The 14,280-nt window shown below is 34.1% G+C and overlaps 3 protein-coding genes across 31 annotated transcripts in view; all 3 read left to right on the forward strand.

Annotated features, from left to right (window-relative positions):
* Positions 1–14,280, forward strand: part of BLOC1S1 (biogenesis of lysosomal organelles complex 1 subunit 1) — a 1,086,347-nt gene that overhangs the window by 631,543 nt on the left and 440,524 nt on the right. The window lies entirely within an intron of this gene.
* The window catches only part of TMT1B (thiol methyltransferase 1B), a 686,675-nt gene that overhangs the window by 264,808 nt on the left and 407,587 nt on the right, over positions 1–14,280 (forward strand). The window lies entirely within an intron of this gene.
* Positions 5,580–6,678, forward strand: LOC126931172 (olfactory receptor 6C74). Its single transcript, XM_050749041.1, has one exon. It carries the CDS (start codon positions 5,670–5,672, stop codon positions 6,606–6,608), a length of 939 nt encoding a protein of 312 aa, XP_050604998.1. The 5' UTR covers positions 5,580–5,669; the 3' UTR covers positions 6,609–6,678.

Below are 14,280 nucleotides of genomic sequence, written 5' to 3' on the forward strand. Positions count from 1 at the left end.
TTTGGAGGTGGAGCAGGGGTCAAGGGAGAGGGAGAGGTGACAAAGAGCTTGAGGAATGGAAAGTCCATGTTCTAATGAATAACATAGCAAACAGGAAAAGAGTGGAAGGACATGAAGTTAAATGGGATAGTGAGGAGCTACGCCATGGGATATTTTGCTGGCCAGTCATAATCTCCATTTCAAATATATTTCATGAGCTAATTTTAGTACAAAAGTGGCAAAATCCGAATGAAATTTTAGAAAACATAATTCTAGATTCTCTGTAGAAAATCAATTCAATAATGGAAGCAAGCAAAAAAGTGTTTATAAGGCTACTACAGGTTACTAAGTACAGGTGGGAGGTAGTACAGGTGGGTTATTAAGTACAGGTGGGAGTCGGAAAGTGCTGGGAAGGGAAGGGTGTGGTCCCTGGCTAGGGCTCCACCCCCCGGCCTGTACCCATGGACCTAAGTGAAGACAGGCATTTTTGCTTTCCTGCCCAAATGTTACATTTCGCCAGACCTCCCTGGTCCACCACACCCCTATCTTGTGCCTATAAAACCCTAGGGGGCAGGCACACAATTGACTGGACATCAAGAGGAACACATCAGTGGAAGAAGACACAGCAGCTGGACATCAAGAGAATGTCAAAGGGAGCATGCCAGTGGAAGAGCACCCTAACCAACACCAGCAGACTGGCAGACCATGGACCAGTGGAATGACATGGAGTCTGGTCGGGATGGTTGGAGGAGATCCCCAGACAATGAGCAGCCCGACTCCAAGGGAAAACCACTTTCCAACTTCATCACCCTTCTGGCTCCCCCATCTGCTGAGAGCTGTTTTCACTCAATAAAACCTTGCACTCATTCTCCGAGCTAACACGTCCTCTGATTCTTTTAGTACACCAACGCAAGAAACCCCAGGATACAGACGCCCGTCTGCGTGCTCCCCCTAGAGGTTTGAGTAGCGGGGCATCGAAGAAGTGAGGAGGAACACATCAGTGGAAGACACAGGTGGCTAGACATCAAGAGGACATCAAGGGGAGCACGCTGGTGGAAGAGCACACTGACAGACACCAGCAGGGCGGCAGACCATCTACCAGTGGAACGAGACGTGGAGTTTGGCCGGGGTGGCTGGAGGAAAGCCCAGGCGGATGAGCGGCCAGACTCCAGGAGAAAACTCCCTTCCCACTTCATCACCTTCTGGCTGCCCAACTGCTGAGAGCTACTTCCACTCAATAAAACCTTGCACTCATTCTCCAAGCCAACATGTCCTCTGATTCTTCCAGTACACCAAGGCAAGAAACCCCAGGATACAGAAAGACCCCTGTCCTTGAGATAAGGCAGAGGGTCTAATTGAGCTGACTAACACAAGTTGCCTACAGACAACTAAACTAAAAGAGCACCCTGTAATACTCACCCATTGGGATTTCAGCTGTAAACATTCACCCCTAGAAACTGCCATGGAGTTGGAGCCCCACAACCTGCCCGTCTTCATGCTCCCCCTAGAGGTTTCAGCAGTGGGACACCCAAGAAGTGAGCCACTCCCCCATCGCGCGCCCTGTGAGGGAGAAGAGGGAACTTTTCCTGTTTTAATAGTAGGTTGGATTAGAATGATGGAAATTGTAGCAGACACTGTTCATCTAATCACAAAACTTTTCTTGCTGGACCGATCTAGACTAGATATCCCAACGTTTTAGTATTTAGGTTTGGCTGCGTAATGGAATTCATTCCATGCCAGTGGAATGTGCATGAACGTTAGGAAAATCACTTCCATGCCTCACATTAAAACCCCCTAAGTGATTCATTGCTCTTTTTCTTATCCTGCCCTGCTGGCTGTAGATCTACATTCAAGATGTCAGTGTTAATTAGATAGACTCTCTGAATGACTGCATAGGGTTAAACATCACCATCTCACCTCTCCTAACAAACGCACACAGTCCCTGACCTACATGCTGCATATTTGACCTTAAATTTTCAAGAAATGCTTTCTATTTTGTTAAAAGTGGCAAAACTAATCTGTTCTACTGGAATTCAAGATAGTGATGGGCTTGAAGGGTGAATGACCAGAAGGGAGGAAGAGCAAGAATTCTGGAATACTGCTAACTTTCCGTTTTTTTCATCTGAATCTTACTCACGTGGATATATTCACATGAAAGGTGACCAAACTGTATAATTAGGATAATTGCATTTTATACATCATAAAATGTTTAAAAATGTGTGGTATTCAAGCCTCAATAATTTTAAAATTTATCTGCTATGGCAGCTAGTATAAAGTACTTAGCAGTGGAAATGTTAAAAAGTACAAGAATTTGAAAAAAAGTTTTTATGTAGAACCAATAAAATTTTCCTACAGAATGGATGTGGACACTTAGCAGATGCAAACACATTTGACTTGCATGTGTCTGTCCTGAGAAACTCAATATTGGCCTTATTTCTCTTCAATCCAATTTTTTATACTTTTGACCCTGATATACTAATGTCACCTCACACACTATTTTCTTTGTTAATGATGACATAGCCTAGCTTTCTAGATTCTAAAGCTGATTGTCTCTAAATCTGCCACACGAAAAGATAGCATTGAGAGTGAACCTAAGGAATATAAGTCTTTATAAGTCTTATATGTAAGTCTTTATTGAATTAATCTGAACCAAAAATTTTAGTAGTGCTCTTAAGTTGTTCCACACTATAGATTGGTGAGTTTATCCTTTTGTGAAATGTGTGTTTTTTATGAACATGTAAGCCAACTTAAGTATTTTTTAAATTACCTTATAGTTTATAACATATAGCCACTTCAAAATGTAGTTCTTTTCTGGTTTTTAAACTTCATCTTAGGAATTATAGAGTTTTTGTCACTCAATAAAATGATTTTAATACATCTTCAACATCCTAGTACCATAGTCTTCAGGGAAATGTTTCCTTCTTTTATAAAATGACTAAATCAGTTAATCCTCTTGAGACAAATGGCACAGTGTATAAAAAGGATTATAGTTCTTCCAGTCTCAACAACTATAAGCTATCCTATTCCTGGCATAGACTAGAAACATCTCAGAATGAACAAGCTAGAAACCTTCTCTTTGTTCTTCTTCTGATTTTATATATATATGTATATATAGAAGAGATATGATAAACATAGATATATGCTCCAAATTTAATTTAAAACAACATATATCTGAGAACATTTCATCTTATTAAAAAAAATCATGAGAAGAAATGAACCAAGGTAAGATTCATGCCATAATAAAATCTTCAAGCCTAAACACCCTGAGTGTTTCTGGTGTTAATGTATTTTTGGATGAGAAATATGGATGAAAGCAACATAAAAATATGAGGATATGCAATATTCAAAAATTACCTCTGTGCTGGGACTCACCTAAAAACAGACAATTGGGAATGAAATTGCTAGTAATAAAGTAAGGTTTGGAAAAAATTATGTCTTTATTTTAATCATACTAACTTTGTTGCATGAAGCTAGAGGAAGAAAATAATTTCTTTGTAAAGCTATTGAAACAATATGGCATGAAATTATAACTAGTTTTTGGTTTTTTTGGTACAAAGCAAACATTAAGCTAACCATTTGAGAAGTTATACTGAAAAAATTAATTGTGTTATAAGAAAGCTTTGAACCTTTCACCTTGCAGATACCTAGTTTTGAAGAAATATTCTTTACAACATACAATCGAATCTCAGAAATGCATTTTATTAAATGAATGCGTTTTCATTTCCATAATTATAATTGCATATGCCTCTAGTATGCATAGTCTTTGTAAACACTGTGAAATATAATACTGGAAAAATAATTTTTTTCTGAACTTGAAAAAAATTTTCCCTATATGTAGTCATGTTGCATTCAATGTTATTTAAACATCTCATGTAAAATCTACTTTTCATATCCCAGAGGAATCTATCTTACCTATAACTTGCCAAAACAGCTGCAATTGCCTCTGGAACTATAATGGCGGTTGGAAACATATGACTATTTTACTGTCACCCAGCAAGCATTTTATTATGGGATTTAGTAGAAAATTAATGCTGTCAAGTAGATTATAATAGTTTTTTTCATTGCTGTTTTGCTTTTTATTTTTAGATTTTGTAATTTAAATTTAGGCCAGAGAGTGTCCATATAAATTGCTTTCTGACTGTATTCTCTGGCTTATAACTCATTGTTTGTTGATTGAGTTTGTTGAGGAAAACCTGTGCTTTTTGAGCTTTAATATAAACTATGATCTTTAATTATAAAAAACTTCCTAATGAGTATGGATTACATTTAAATGACATACATTTTTAGAAAGATGATCAATCAAAAGTAATGGGAAAGGAAGGGGAAAAGTACAAAAGAAAATGAAGAGCGGTTAGGACAAAATTTTAGTTATTTTGTAATCATTTATAATCACTGGAAATACTTGTGTATGTGTTTCACCCCAGAGCTGGAACATATACAATGTAATAACGTTCACATACAATTTAACATATGGCACAATATTCTTCTTAGGGAAAGTGTTGTCATTATTAAGAAAAATTTGGTGATGATAGACTTCTCAGGTGACAAACATGAGACCTAAGCATGGTCTGGAAAAAGATAGAAAAACAAGAAAAATAAAAAAGTTAACATAATTTTGAATTGCTATGTGCTGAACTAGAAAAAAGAGAGAGGATGTAAATAAGATACAGAAGAAAAGAGATGGCCATGGCAACAGGAGGAAACATGCAGAGCAGTGACACTAATGACAATTACCAGGGAAGTCCAGCTAACATTTGATTTTCAATGATTTATTTATAGGTGTGGTCTTGCTCTGTCATCCAGGTTGGAGTGCAGTAGCATGATCATAGTTCACTGAAGCCTTGAATTCCTGGGCTCAAAGCAATCCTCCTGCCTCATTCTTCAAAGTAGCTGGGATTACAGGCACAAGCCACATTTTATTTTTAAATAGTTTGTTTTGTGGGACCCTCCTCTGTCACTGCAAATATTCTGCAAAAGTACTACCTAAACAACACAAGCATCATGTATGAGAATATGGTTTATATCTGCTTGGATAAATACAGAAAAGAGAACAACCAGAGTGAGTGAGATAAATGTAAATTCAAGTTTTCAGGAAAATTGGGAAAGCAGAGCTAAAAATGGTTATGAGGATGCAGATCTTGGAGAGTTTTTAGAAGTTTGGTGAGGGTATTGAATTCCCACTGTGGAAGCCAAGAGATGTTTAAATTTACTTTGATTTTAAAAGACGGAGTTCTCAGCTGAAATCTGAATTAATGAATCGTGAAATCTAGTAAAAAGACAAAAAAACACAGAAAAAAATGTCGTTGAGCAAAGAATGAATCACTAGATGGTATAAAATAATTTAAATACTTGAGAAAAAATTCAAATACAGAATATAAAAGTTGAAGTATTATGATAGTTCTTGTGTTTGTTTTTACATTGACATGACTTTATTGATGCAACATATTATCCCATTGAAATGCTTAAATTTATGGCCATTGAGAAAACAGAACAAACTCAAAAAGTTCCATGTATTTAGCAACATTTTGAGTAAAAATCACATAAGCTAATTTTTATAGGCTGCTGTTAAAGGAGGTTGGGTGTGTGTAGCAATGTATTTATTGTGGATTTCAAGAAAAATGGGTATCTTATGCAGATCTTTCCTCTTCTGTTCTAATTTTTCTTCTTATTTTTTAAAATAGAAATCCACTATGAGAAACCATACAACAGTAGCAAACTTTATTCTTCTTGGACTGACAGATGATCCACAATTACAGGTGATTATTTTTCTTCTCCTTTTTTTCACCTATATGTTGAGCGTCACTGGGAATCTAACCATCATCACCCTCACTCTACTGGATTTGCATCTCAAGACACCCATGTATTTCTTCCTCCGAAATTTCTCATTTTTAGAAGTCTCATTCACAACTGTCTGTATTCCCAAATTTCTTGTTAGTATGGCAACAGGTGATAAGACCATTTCTTACAACGATTGTGCAGCACAACTGTTTTTCACTATTCTCTTGGGGGCAACTGAATTTTTTCTTCTGGCTGCCATGTCCTTTGACCGCTATGTGGCCATCTGCAAACCCCTGCATTACACCACCATCATGAGCAGCAGAGTTTGCAACTTGCTAGTCTTTGCTTCATGGATGGCTGGCTTCCTAATAATTTTTCCACCGCTCCTGATGGGTCTCCAGCTTGATTTCTGCGCAGCCAACACTGTAGATCATTTCTTCTGTGATGTTTCTCCTGTACTGCAGCTCTCTTGCACAGACACCAACGTAATAGAATTAATGATGCTTCTCTCAGCCATTTTGACGCTCCTGGTTACACTGGTATTAGTGATTCTCTCCTACACAAATATTTTCAGGACTGTTCTGAAAATACCTTCTTCTCAACAGAGAAAAAAAGCATTTTCTACATGTTCTTCTCACATGGTGGTCGTGTCCATTTCTTATGGCAGCTGTATCTTCATGTATGTGAAACCCTCAGCAAAAGAAAGAGTGTCATTAAATAAAGGGATAGCTCTGCTCAGCACTTCTGTTGCGCCCATGTTGAATCCCTTTATTTATACACTGAGAAACAAACAAGTAAAATATGTTTTTAAGCACATAGTCAAAAAGATTGAACTTTTCTCAATGAAATGAATCACTTCAATGATATTATTAAGGTTATTAGTAAAATAAAAGAAGCAGAGTGGAGTATGTACAAAGTTTTTCAATGCTTGTATTCAGTAATATTACCTCTTTTTTGACTTATAATTTTCATTATGGTCTTCCTAATCTCCAAAGCCTAATCTTGACTCCCATTTCTCCCTCATGCTGAGAGCGTGTAGAAAAGATATTTCCTGGTTTTGGTAAAAATCATTTGCCTGTTATTTAGTGCCTCTTTGATTTCCTCTCAAAATTCTCTCAGAAGAAGACAAAGTGAGACTTCAGTTTTTCCACGCTCTTTTCCACTCTTCTGGAATTCAGGGACCCAATTTGTCACATATTCTACATAGAGTTCAGTAGACTACCTAGGTTTGATCACTTACCGAGTGCATTATTGGTGTATACAAAAGTGAAATCTGATTTATTACTTAGTGTTTAGTAGAATCTCGAAGCAGATCAATGTGATGGCATTTCTTTAATTACACAGTTTAATAGCTTCAGTTTTTTTAAACCAGGCTTAGAGATATAGTGTATTCTCAGAAATAAATGAAAGGAACTTCAGAGAGGTTAAAGCATTATTGTTATTGCAACTATCATATAGAAATTATAGCTGGCATTTATTGTTTACAGTGTGCCAGATTTTATTAAATTTATTAGTTCCATCTTCAAAACTCTGTAAGACAGATATTTGTATGCTTCATTTATGGATTAAAAAGTATAAGTCATAAGGATTAAATAATTTGTTGATGACAACAAAAACAAAAACCCAAGGATGACAAAAATGATGCTTTCATGTCCACTCATCGCTTACACATTTTTAGCAAAACGGAGTGAAAATCTCTCTCTGCTCTTAAGTCACTCAGAATGCAAAAGAACAGTAAGATCTTTGTAGAACATTCTATAGATTTATGGATGTCATAGATAAAATTAAGATCTTACAGCTCCACAGAGTACCTTATTTTTCAAATTAGTGATTTGAACATAAAATTAGATATAATGACTGATCATGTGCAGACTATTTAAAAACTTTTCCTTTGAAAAGTATCATATCTCAGTGTTATAAAACAAAAAAACTTTTTCTGAAAGACTAATGTCAGTTTCCTCAATAAATATTTGTCTATGACTTAGTTTCCACATAAGGTAACTGATGACCTTATGAATAATTCTGACAGGATTTATTTTTTTGACTTATAAAATTATTATATACATTTTATCTTAATGTATTTCCAAGTATATATAACTTTGTCATATCCCCAGGCTAGCAAGAAATTTTATATGAATTTTACAAGCATTAGTGAGAAGCTTTAAATATATATATCTAAATAAATATTAACGGGGCATTGAGAAGTTGAAAAGATTCAAATAGACATTTTAAATAGTGTATAAACCATGTATGTGTAAACGGTTTTTATAATACTGCAATACTTTAAGAACATTTTATTTGAAAATAGAAAATAAAATATCTGGGGAGTATTCTTTAACTTTCACTATTTGGCTTTCTTTGCATGAGGAATTTAAGTTTATACACATAAATAATTATACTTTATAGGTATTAACTATACTCAAGAAAAGTTGACTCAAAATGTTTGGAATCTGAAAAAAGTCTGATCTGGAATATCTCAGATTTTCTTCTGAACACACTTCTCCACAATTTAAGTTGTTGCCAAATGCAAATACGTAGCATATTTATTTTATATTTCTAAGTATTATATTGCTTAGTTTTAAAATTTATTCTTTATACATGAACTCTAAGTTCAGCTCTTTCTAAAGTCTAATATATAGGTAAATCATAAATCATTTAATGTATATTAAAAACTGTAACTTCTCCCCTTTTTCTTTATCCAAAAATGAATTATTGACAACTTTGTGAAATTCAGAAATATACTTAGTAGACTTACCTACTTAGAATAGATGGATTTTTTTCTATTTCTAGGCTGTTTTTAAGTAGATAACGGAAAATGCAAAAGGAAAGAAACCCTAGGCCTAAGTTATGATGGGAAAAGATTAGTGAAGGTCATTTTTTACTTAATTTGAAATAAATCACTAGTAATCTGATTTATTTTGTAAATACCAGAGATCAGGGTCCATTATAGGAGCTTAAAATTTTTAAATTGTGCTAGGATTTTAAAAAATTATTAAAATATCATTTATTCACTTGTTTAACTCATTTCTAATATTCATTTTTCTGGAACTGAAAAGGAAAAAAAATAATCAACTGTTTTTCACCAGTATTAGGTTAGTGCAAAAGGAATTGAGGTTTCACCATTAAAAGTAATTGAAATTTCACCATTAAAATTTAATTTCACCACTAAAAGTAATGGTGAAATCACAATTTCTTTTGCACCAACCTAATATATACTGAATAAGTATTAAGACAAGCTAGACTCAAGGTATGTCAATTGTCTAATACATAGCCTTCCTGCCTTTGATCTCTAACTCATCCTCCACATTGCTGGTAGGATACTTTCTAAAATACAAATCAATTGTGCCACCACTCTGCTAACAAATTACTGATGGTTTTCTGTTGCCTGCAAAATAATGACAAAATTCCCCAAATATTTGCATAACCTGGCCTGTCCAGTTTTGTTTCTTATCTCTTCCAACTAGTACTTCTATGATGTAACCACACTAAACAACTAAGTATATTGCAAAACTTGTGTGCTGTCACATATATCGAATGCCTGCCCATTGCCCAAATCTCTGCTAGCTTGCAAAACTTCAATCAGTTAAAGCTAATTAACATGGAGACTTCTGTGGAAGGCTGATCGACAAGCATATGTTAGTCACTTCATACTCGAATTTTGTAGTGTTTGTAGTCAACTCTAGATGGTGCTTATCATAGCACATGTAATTAACTATATTTGTTTCTTGCAATGAACTCTAAATCTCATAGTTTTCTACATTCTCTTCGTCCAACCCAGTGCCTACTAAGGAATAAATAAAATAAATAAGGCAGCAAATGACAGGAGATGAATGAAGTTAATACGTTCACCTGTAAAATAAGATTAAAATGTGGCATTTGATGGGGCTTAATATAAAAATGTAAGCCTAGATTAAGGATCTCTATTATAGAATAATTAATGGATTGGACTTGATGACAGGCAATATGAAAAAAATATCTAGCTGTTAGAAAACTACACGTTTACTATAAATGTGGAGTTTTTATGAGCATTGAAGAGATAATTCAATTGTATGATGCAATAAAGTCCCTTTGTATCATACATACCTCAAAAATTCTGTTTAGTTTTATCCTTTTAAAAATCTATTGAAGTAAAAGAATAATCAATATTATCATAAATTTAGAAATTATGTCATATGAGAAAATATTTACGGTACTAATGATATGGAGCTTGAGAAAAAAATCGCTTATAAGAAAAATAAACCCTCCCTTCAAATATTAAGTTTACTATGTTCTCCAAATTATGGACTTGCTTTTCTTTTTATAAGTATAGGTGTGCAACTGGTGTTTATCAAACATTCAATTAGTAAATATATATATATTTTTCATGGTACATGCACATTTATCAGTTTATAATTTATATATAAACAACAGTATAAAATATTTTGAAATTTTAATAGAAAAATAGGAATTAATAAATGAAATTATACAAAATGATCAATATATTTTAATAATATAACTTTACAGTATAACTTTTAATTTTACTAATGGTGTAAATATTAGTTTCATTTTAATTAAATATACTTTATTATACTTGCAAATACTTATGTAATTATTGTGTGAAATGATCTGCAAGTCTTATTACAAGTTTATTTTACCTAGTACTTGGTTAAGTGGGTTGTCATAGTGCAAAGTTAATGCTTCACAATAATGTGGATCCATTTTAAATGAAGTGGAAATCACAATAATTATTCTTCAATCCCATTCAAATATTTTTTTTGAAATTGAGTGACTACATTTCTGTTTTTTCTAATGTTAATCAGCTGTCTTGATTTTGCATTTCTATGTAATTTTTTAAAAACACACAAATGTTTTATTAAGAAAATGCTTAAAAAGATTAAAATGATTATGTTTTCAAGTTTTCTAACAAGTTAGATGAGTATTTTTATATTTAATGAGTTTAAATAATTTCCAGTAACAAAAATCATGGAAAGAATTTCAAACAGTCAATTTCCAAATTTCTCTTTTAATTCAACTTTCTTTTGATAATGGGTTACTTTTTCACATATTTTTAAAACACCATCTGTTTTGGAACAGCGTAAGTGGGTAATATCTTCAAGAAAACATATTATTGATGGAGACCTGTTGTCATAGGGAAGGGAAAACTAGGCTATGTCTACTTATAAAATAAAATTCCATAATTCTCTTCAGTGTGTCTTTTAAAATACTTTACATAAAAAATTCTGATCTTGTATCTGATACAAGTTTTTAAATTATTACTTAGCATATCATCATACATTTCTTATTTGCTTCTCTTCCTTTTTTTCTTCTCCACCTCCCCTTCCTTCTCCTTTCTCTTCCTACAACCCTTTAAAAATGTAAAATACATCTCAGGTGGAAGTCTGTATCAAAACAGTCCTTGGCCTGCGGGCTCTGGTTTGCTGGCCTGTAGAATAAATGATGGCAAAGGGCTAGAGTACAAAGGTATACCATTTTATTTGCAAGTTGTGCAAATAAATTATGGTATTATCTATTAATCTGTAAACGTTCATTCTCAAAATCAATAACTGGATATTTAGTGCCAGAATTATTTTGATTTATTCCAATAAATGGGCCATAACTGAAAAGACAGTTGCAATTGAATTTACTATCTAATTCAGTTTTTGGGTTCATTGTCATCTGCTAAAATTTATCTGTGTTAGGAGAGGCAGACAGTTAAGATTACTATGTTCTTTATGTGGATTAAGTCACCACTCCTGCATCTTTCTTTTTTAAGTCTTTGATGGTGGCACTAGCTGTGAAGTTTTTACAAGGATATGGTGATACTGTCTGTTTATTATCTGTTAGTGAGGGAGAACTTATGGTTTTCCACTTGCCCTGAATATATGTGTTTTAACTATATGCACAGGACAATTTTGCACATGCACTAGGATCACTGTAAAACAGACTGGCACATAACCACAACTTATCAGGAAAATGTCTTCTGACTCCAATATCTTTCACTCATAAGTAAACACACTGGCATTCTATAGTCATTGTAATTAAGATTAGCTCAGAAATGAGGTCGAATAACCTCTGAAAAATCCATGTTTCATTGATTTCACTGTACAGTTTTTTTTGGGAAAGGACCACATATCTTTTGAAGGACACTAGTGGAAGATTTAGATATTAATATGCATGACAGTTTTGCAAAGACAACTTTCTTCATGGGTTCTGGTTCTATGAAATGATTGAAGTCTGTAATTGAATAAGGAGCTTTAACTCCATTATGATGGCTAATTCATTCTTCCTTTCACTTATCCTAGAGTTCTTTCAATTATATGGACCAGTTAGAAACGTAATGGGCTGCCTATTTATTTTAGTCCTGGGAATTCCATGATCTGTTGTTCACTACTAAAGTATATCATGCAATTTTGATACCTACTTTGGCCATACTGACCAATAAGTAACCACACTGAATATATTCATATCAGTTAAGTGCTATTACATAGCCTCTGACTTCCCATGATCCATTATGTACACTGAAATCAGGGAGTTAATTTTAACAAAAGCATCTTCCATCTTCCTTTCAAACCAGTGGTTACAATACTTTTTAGGGCTGCTGGCAATTACTCTTGTGAATATTTTCATATCTTGCCAAAAGATTTTCCTCTGGGTATTCTCCAGTTACACAGCTGAGAGATATGTAAGTAAATTGCATACAATAAAGCTGTTCCACATTACAATTGCTCTAAGTTTTAGATTTATATTTACATATATGGAATACACATACACATGCACAGATATAGGTAATTTCCAATTGGTATCCTTTCAGATTTCCAATCAATTAACTTTCACAAAAGATACCTGGGAAGGATGTACATTTAACTGATGTTGCTGTATAATAAACTGTGAGATCAGAGCCTACCTTTGTTTTCAGCACCAAGTGACATGAGGATTTAAGAGAAAATAAATTTATTTAGGACAGTCATGGGAACTTCATGGTTTGCTGATTATTATATAATTCAAGATAATAATTTAAAGCTACAACCTTGTAATTTTCTTTCTTTAAGATCTTCAGTAGGGATAGAAATAGCCTTCCCATGATATAGCATGTGCAGTACTTGTATTTCACATGCTTATCACAGTGCTCTCTATCCTATACATCTACTTTGAGAAAGCTCAGCCTTAAGTATAAACTTCTTTCCAAGTGATAATATTTGATGCCATAGACTTGCAATATTCCATTTTCTTTTGGTCGCAGCACTCTCCTCAGACCCTTCAAGATGATATTAACTAATTCTAAATTCCCCTCCTTAAGGATCTATTTCATGCAACCACTTGTAGTACCAAATATATCAGTAATCACTGTTAGGTTGCAATTCTCCATGGCATTTCTACACATTTAATATTATACTTGGTCTGGATTTTTTTTTTTTTACAAATATGTTTTTATATCATTCAGCTTTGAAAGATCGAAATAATACCTCCCTCCAGGGCAGAAGGGAGATTTGTTTCCTAACTAGGATTATAAAATAGATGTCTCCCAGGGTGGTCAGTTTGGGCAGGTTTTCTAGCTATCTCTTTAAAATAGTGGGGGTTCCCTAAGTTCAGGACTTCACAGCTGTGTTACAGACTGATTGTGTCTGCTGTACCCATGGAGCCCCCTCTGTATTGCATCCCCCTGGGGACTGGGAGGCAAAGGGAACAGGAAAACAACAGATGCTGGAGAGGATGTAGAGAAATAGGAACACTCTTACACTGTTGGTGGGAGTGTAAATTAGTTCAACCATGGTGGAAGACAGTGTGGTGATTCCTCAAGGATCTAGAACTAGAAATACCATTTGCCCCAGCCATCCCATTACTGGGTATATACCCAAAGGGTTATAAATCATTCTACTATAGAGACACATGCATACGTATGTTTATTGTGGCACTATTCACAATAGCAAAGACTTGGAACCAACCCAAATGCCCATCAATGATAGACTGGATAAAGAAAATGTGGCACATATACACCATGGAATACTATAAAAAATAAATCCACAAAAAAGGATGAGTTCATGTCCTTTGCAGGGACATGGATGATGCTGAAAACTATCATTCTCTCAAACTAATACAAGAACAGAAAACTAAACACTGCATGTTCTCACTCATAAGTGGGAGTTGAACAATGACAAAGAAGAATTTTAAATGCATATTTCTCAGTGAAAATAGGCAGACTTAAAAGGGTATAAATTATTTAATTTCATTTATATAATATTCTGGTAGAAGTAAATTTATAAAGAAAGTAACATATCAGTGGCTGCCAGGACTTTGTTGGAGTAAGGGTTAAATGAGGAAGCATAGGGAATCTTTGGTTAGGGTAGTAAAACTATTCTATATAATAATGTAAAGACGAATATATAACACTGTGCAGTTGTCAAAACCAGTAGAACTTTACAATACAAAGAATGCTTCTAATGTGTGAAAATTTAAAAAAAAGTCTGGGATATCACAATACAATGTGGAAGAATTTAACTATATTACAAATGTGTGACACACCTCACTGAAGGGCATAGTGTAAAA

The sequence above is a fragment of the Macaca thibetana genome, chromosome 11 (assembly GCF_024542745.1).
Source record: "Macaca thibetana thibetana isolate TM-01 chromosome 11, ASM2454274v1, whole genome shotgun sequence".
Taxonomy (NCBI): domain Eukaryota; kingdom Metazoa; phylum Chordata; class Mammalia; order Primates; family Cercopithecidae; genus Macaca; species Macaca thibetana.

Coding starts and splice junctions, on each gene's coding strand:
- LOC126931172 (XM_050749041.1), top strand. CDS start 5,670: ATGAGAAACCATACAACAGTAGCAAACTTTATTCTTCTTGGACTGACA.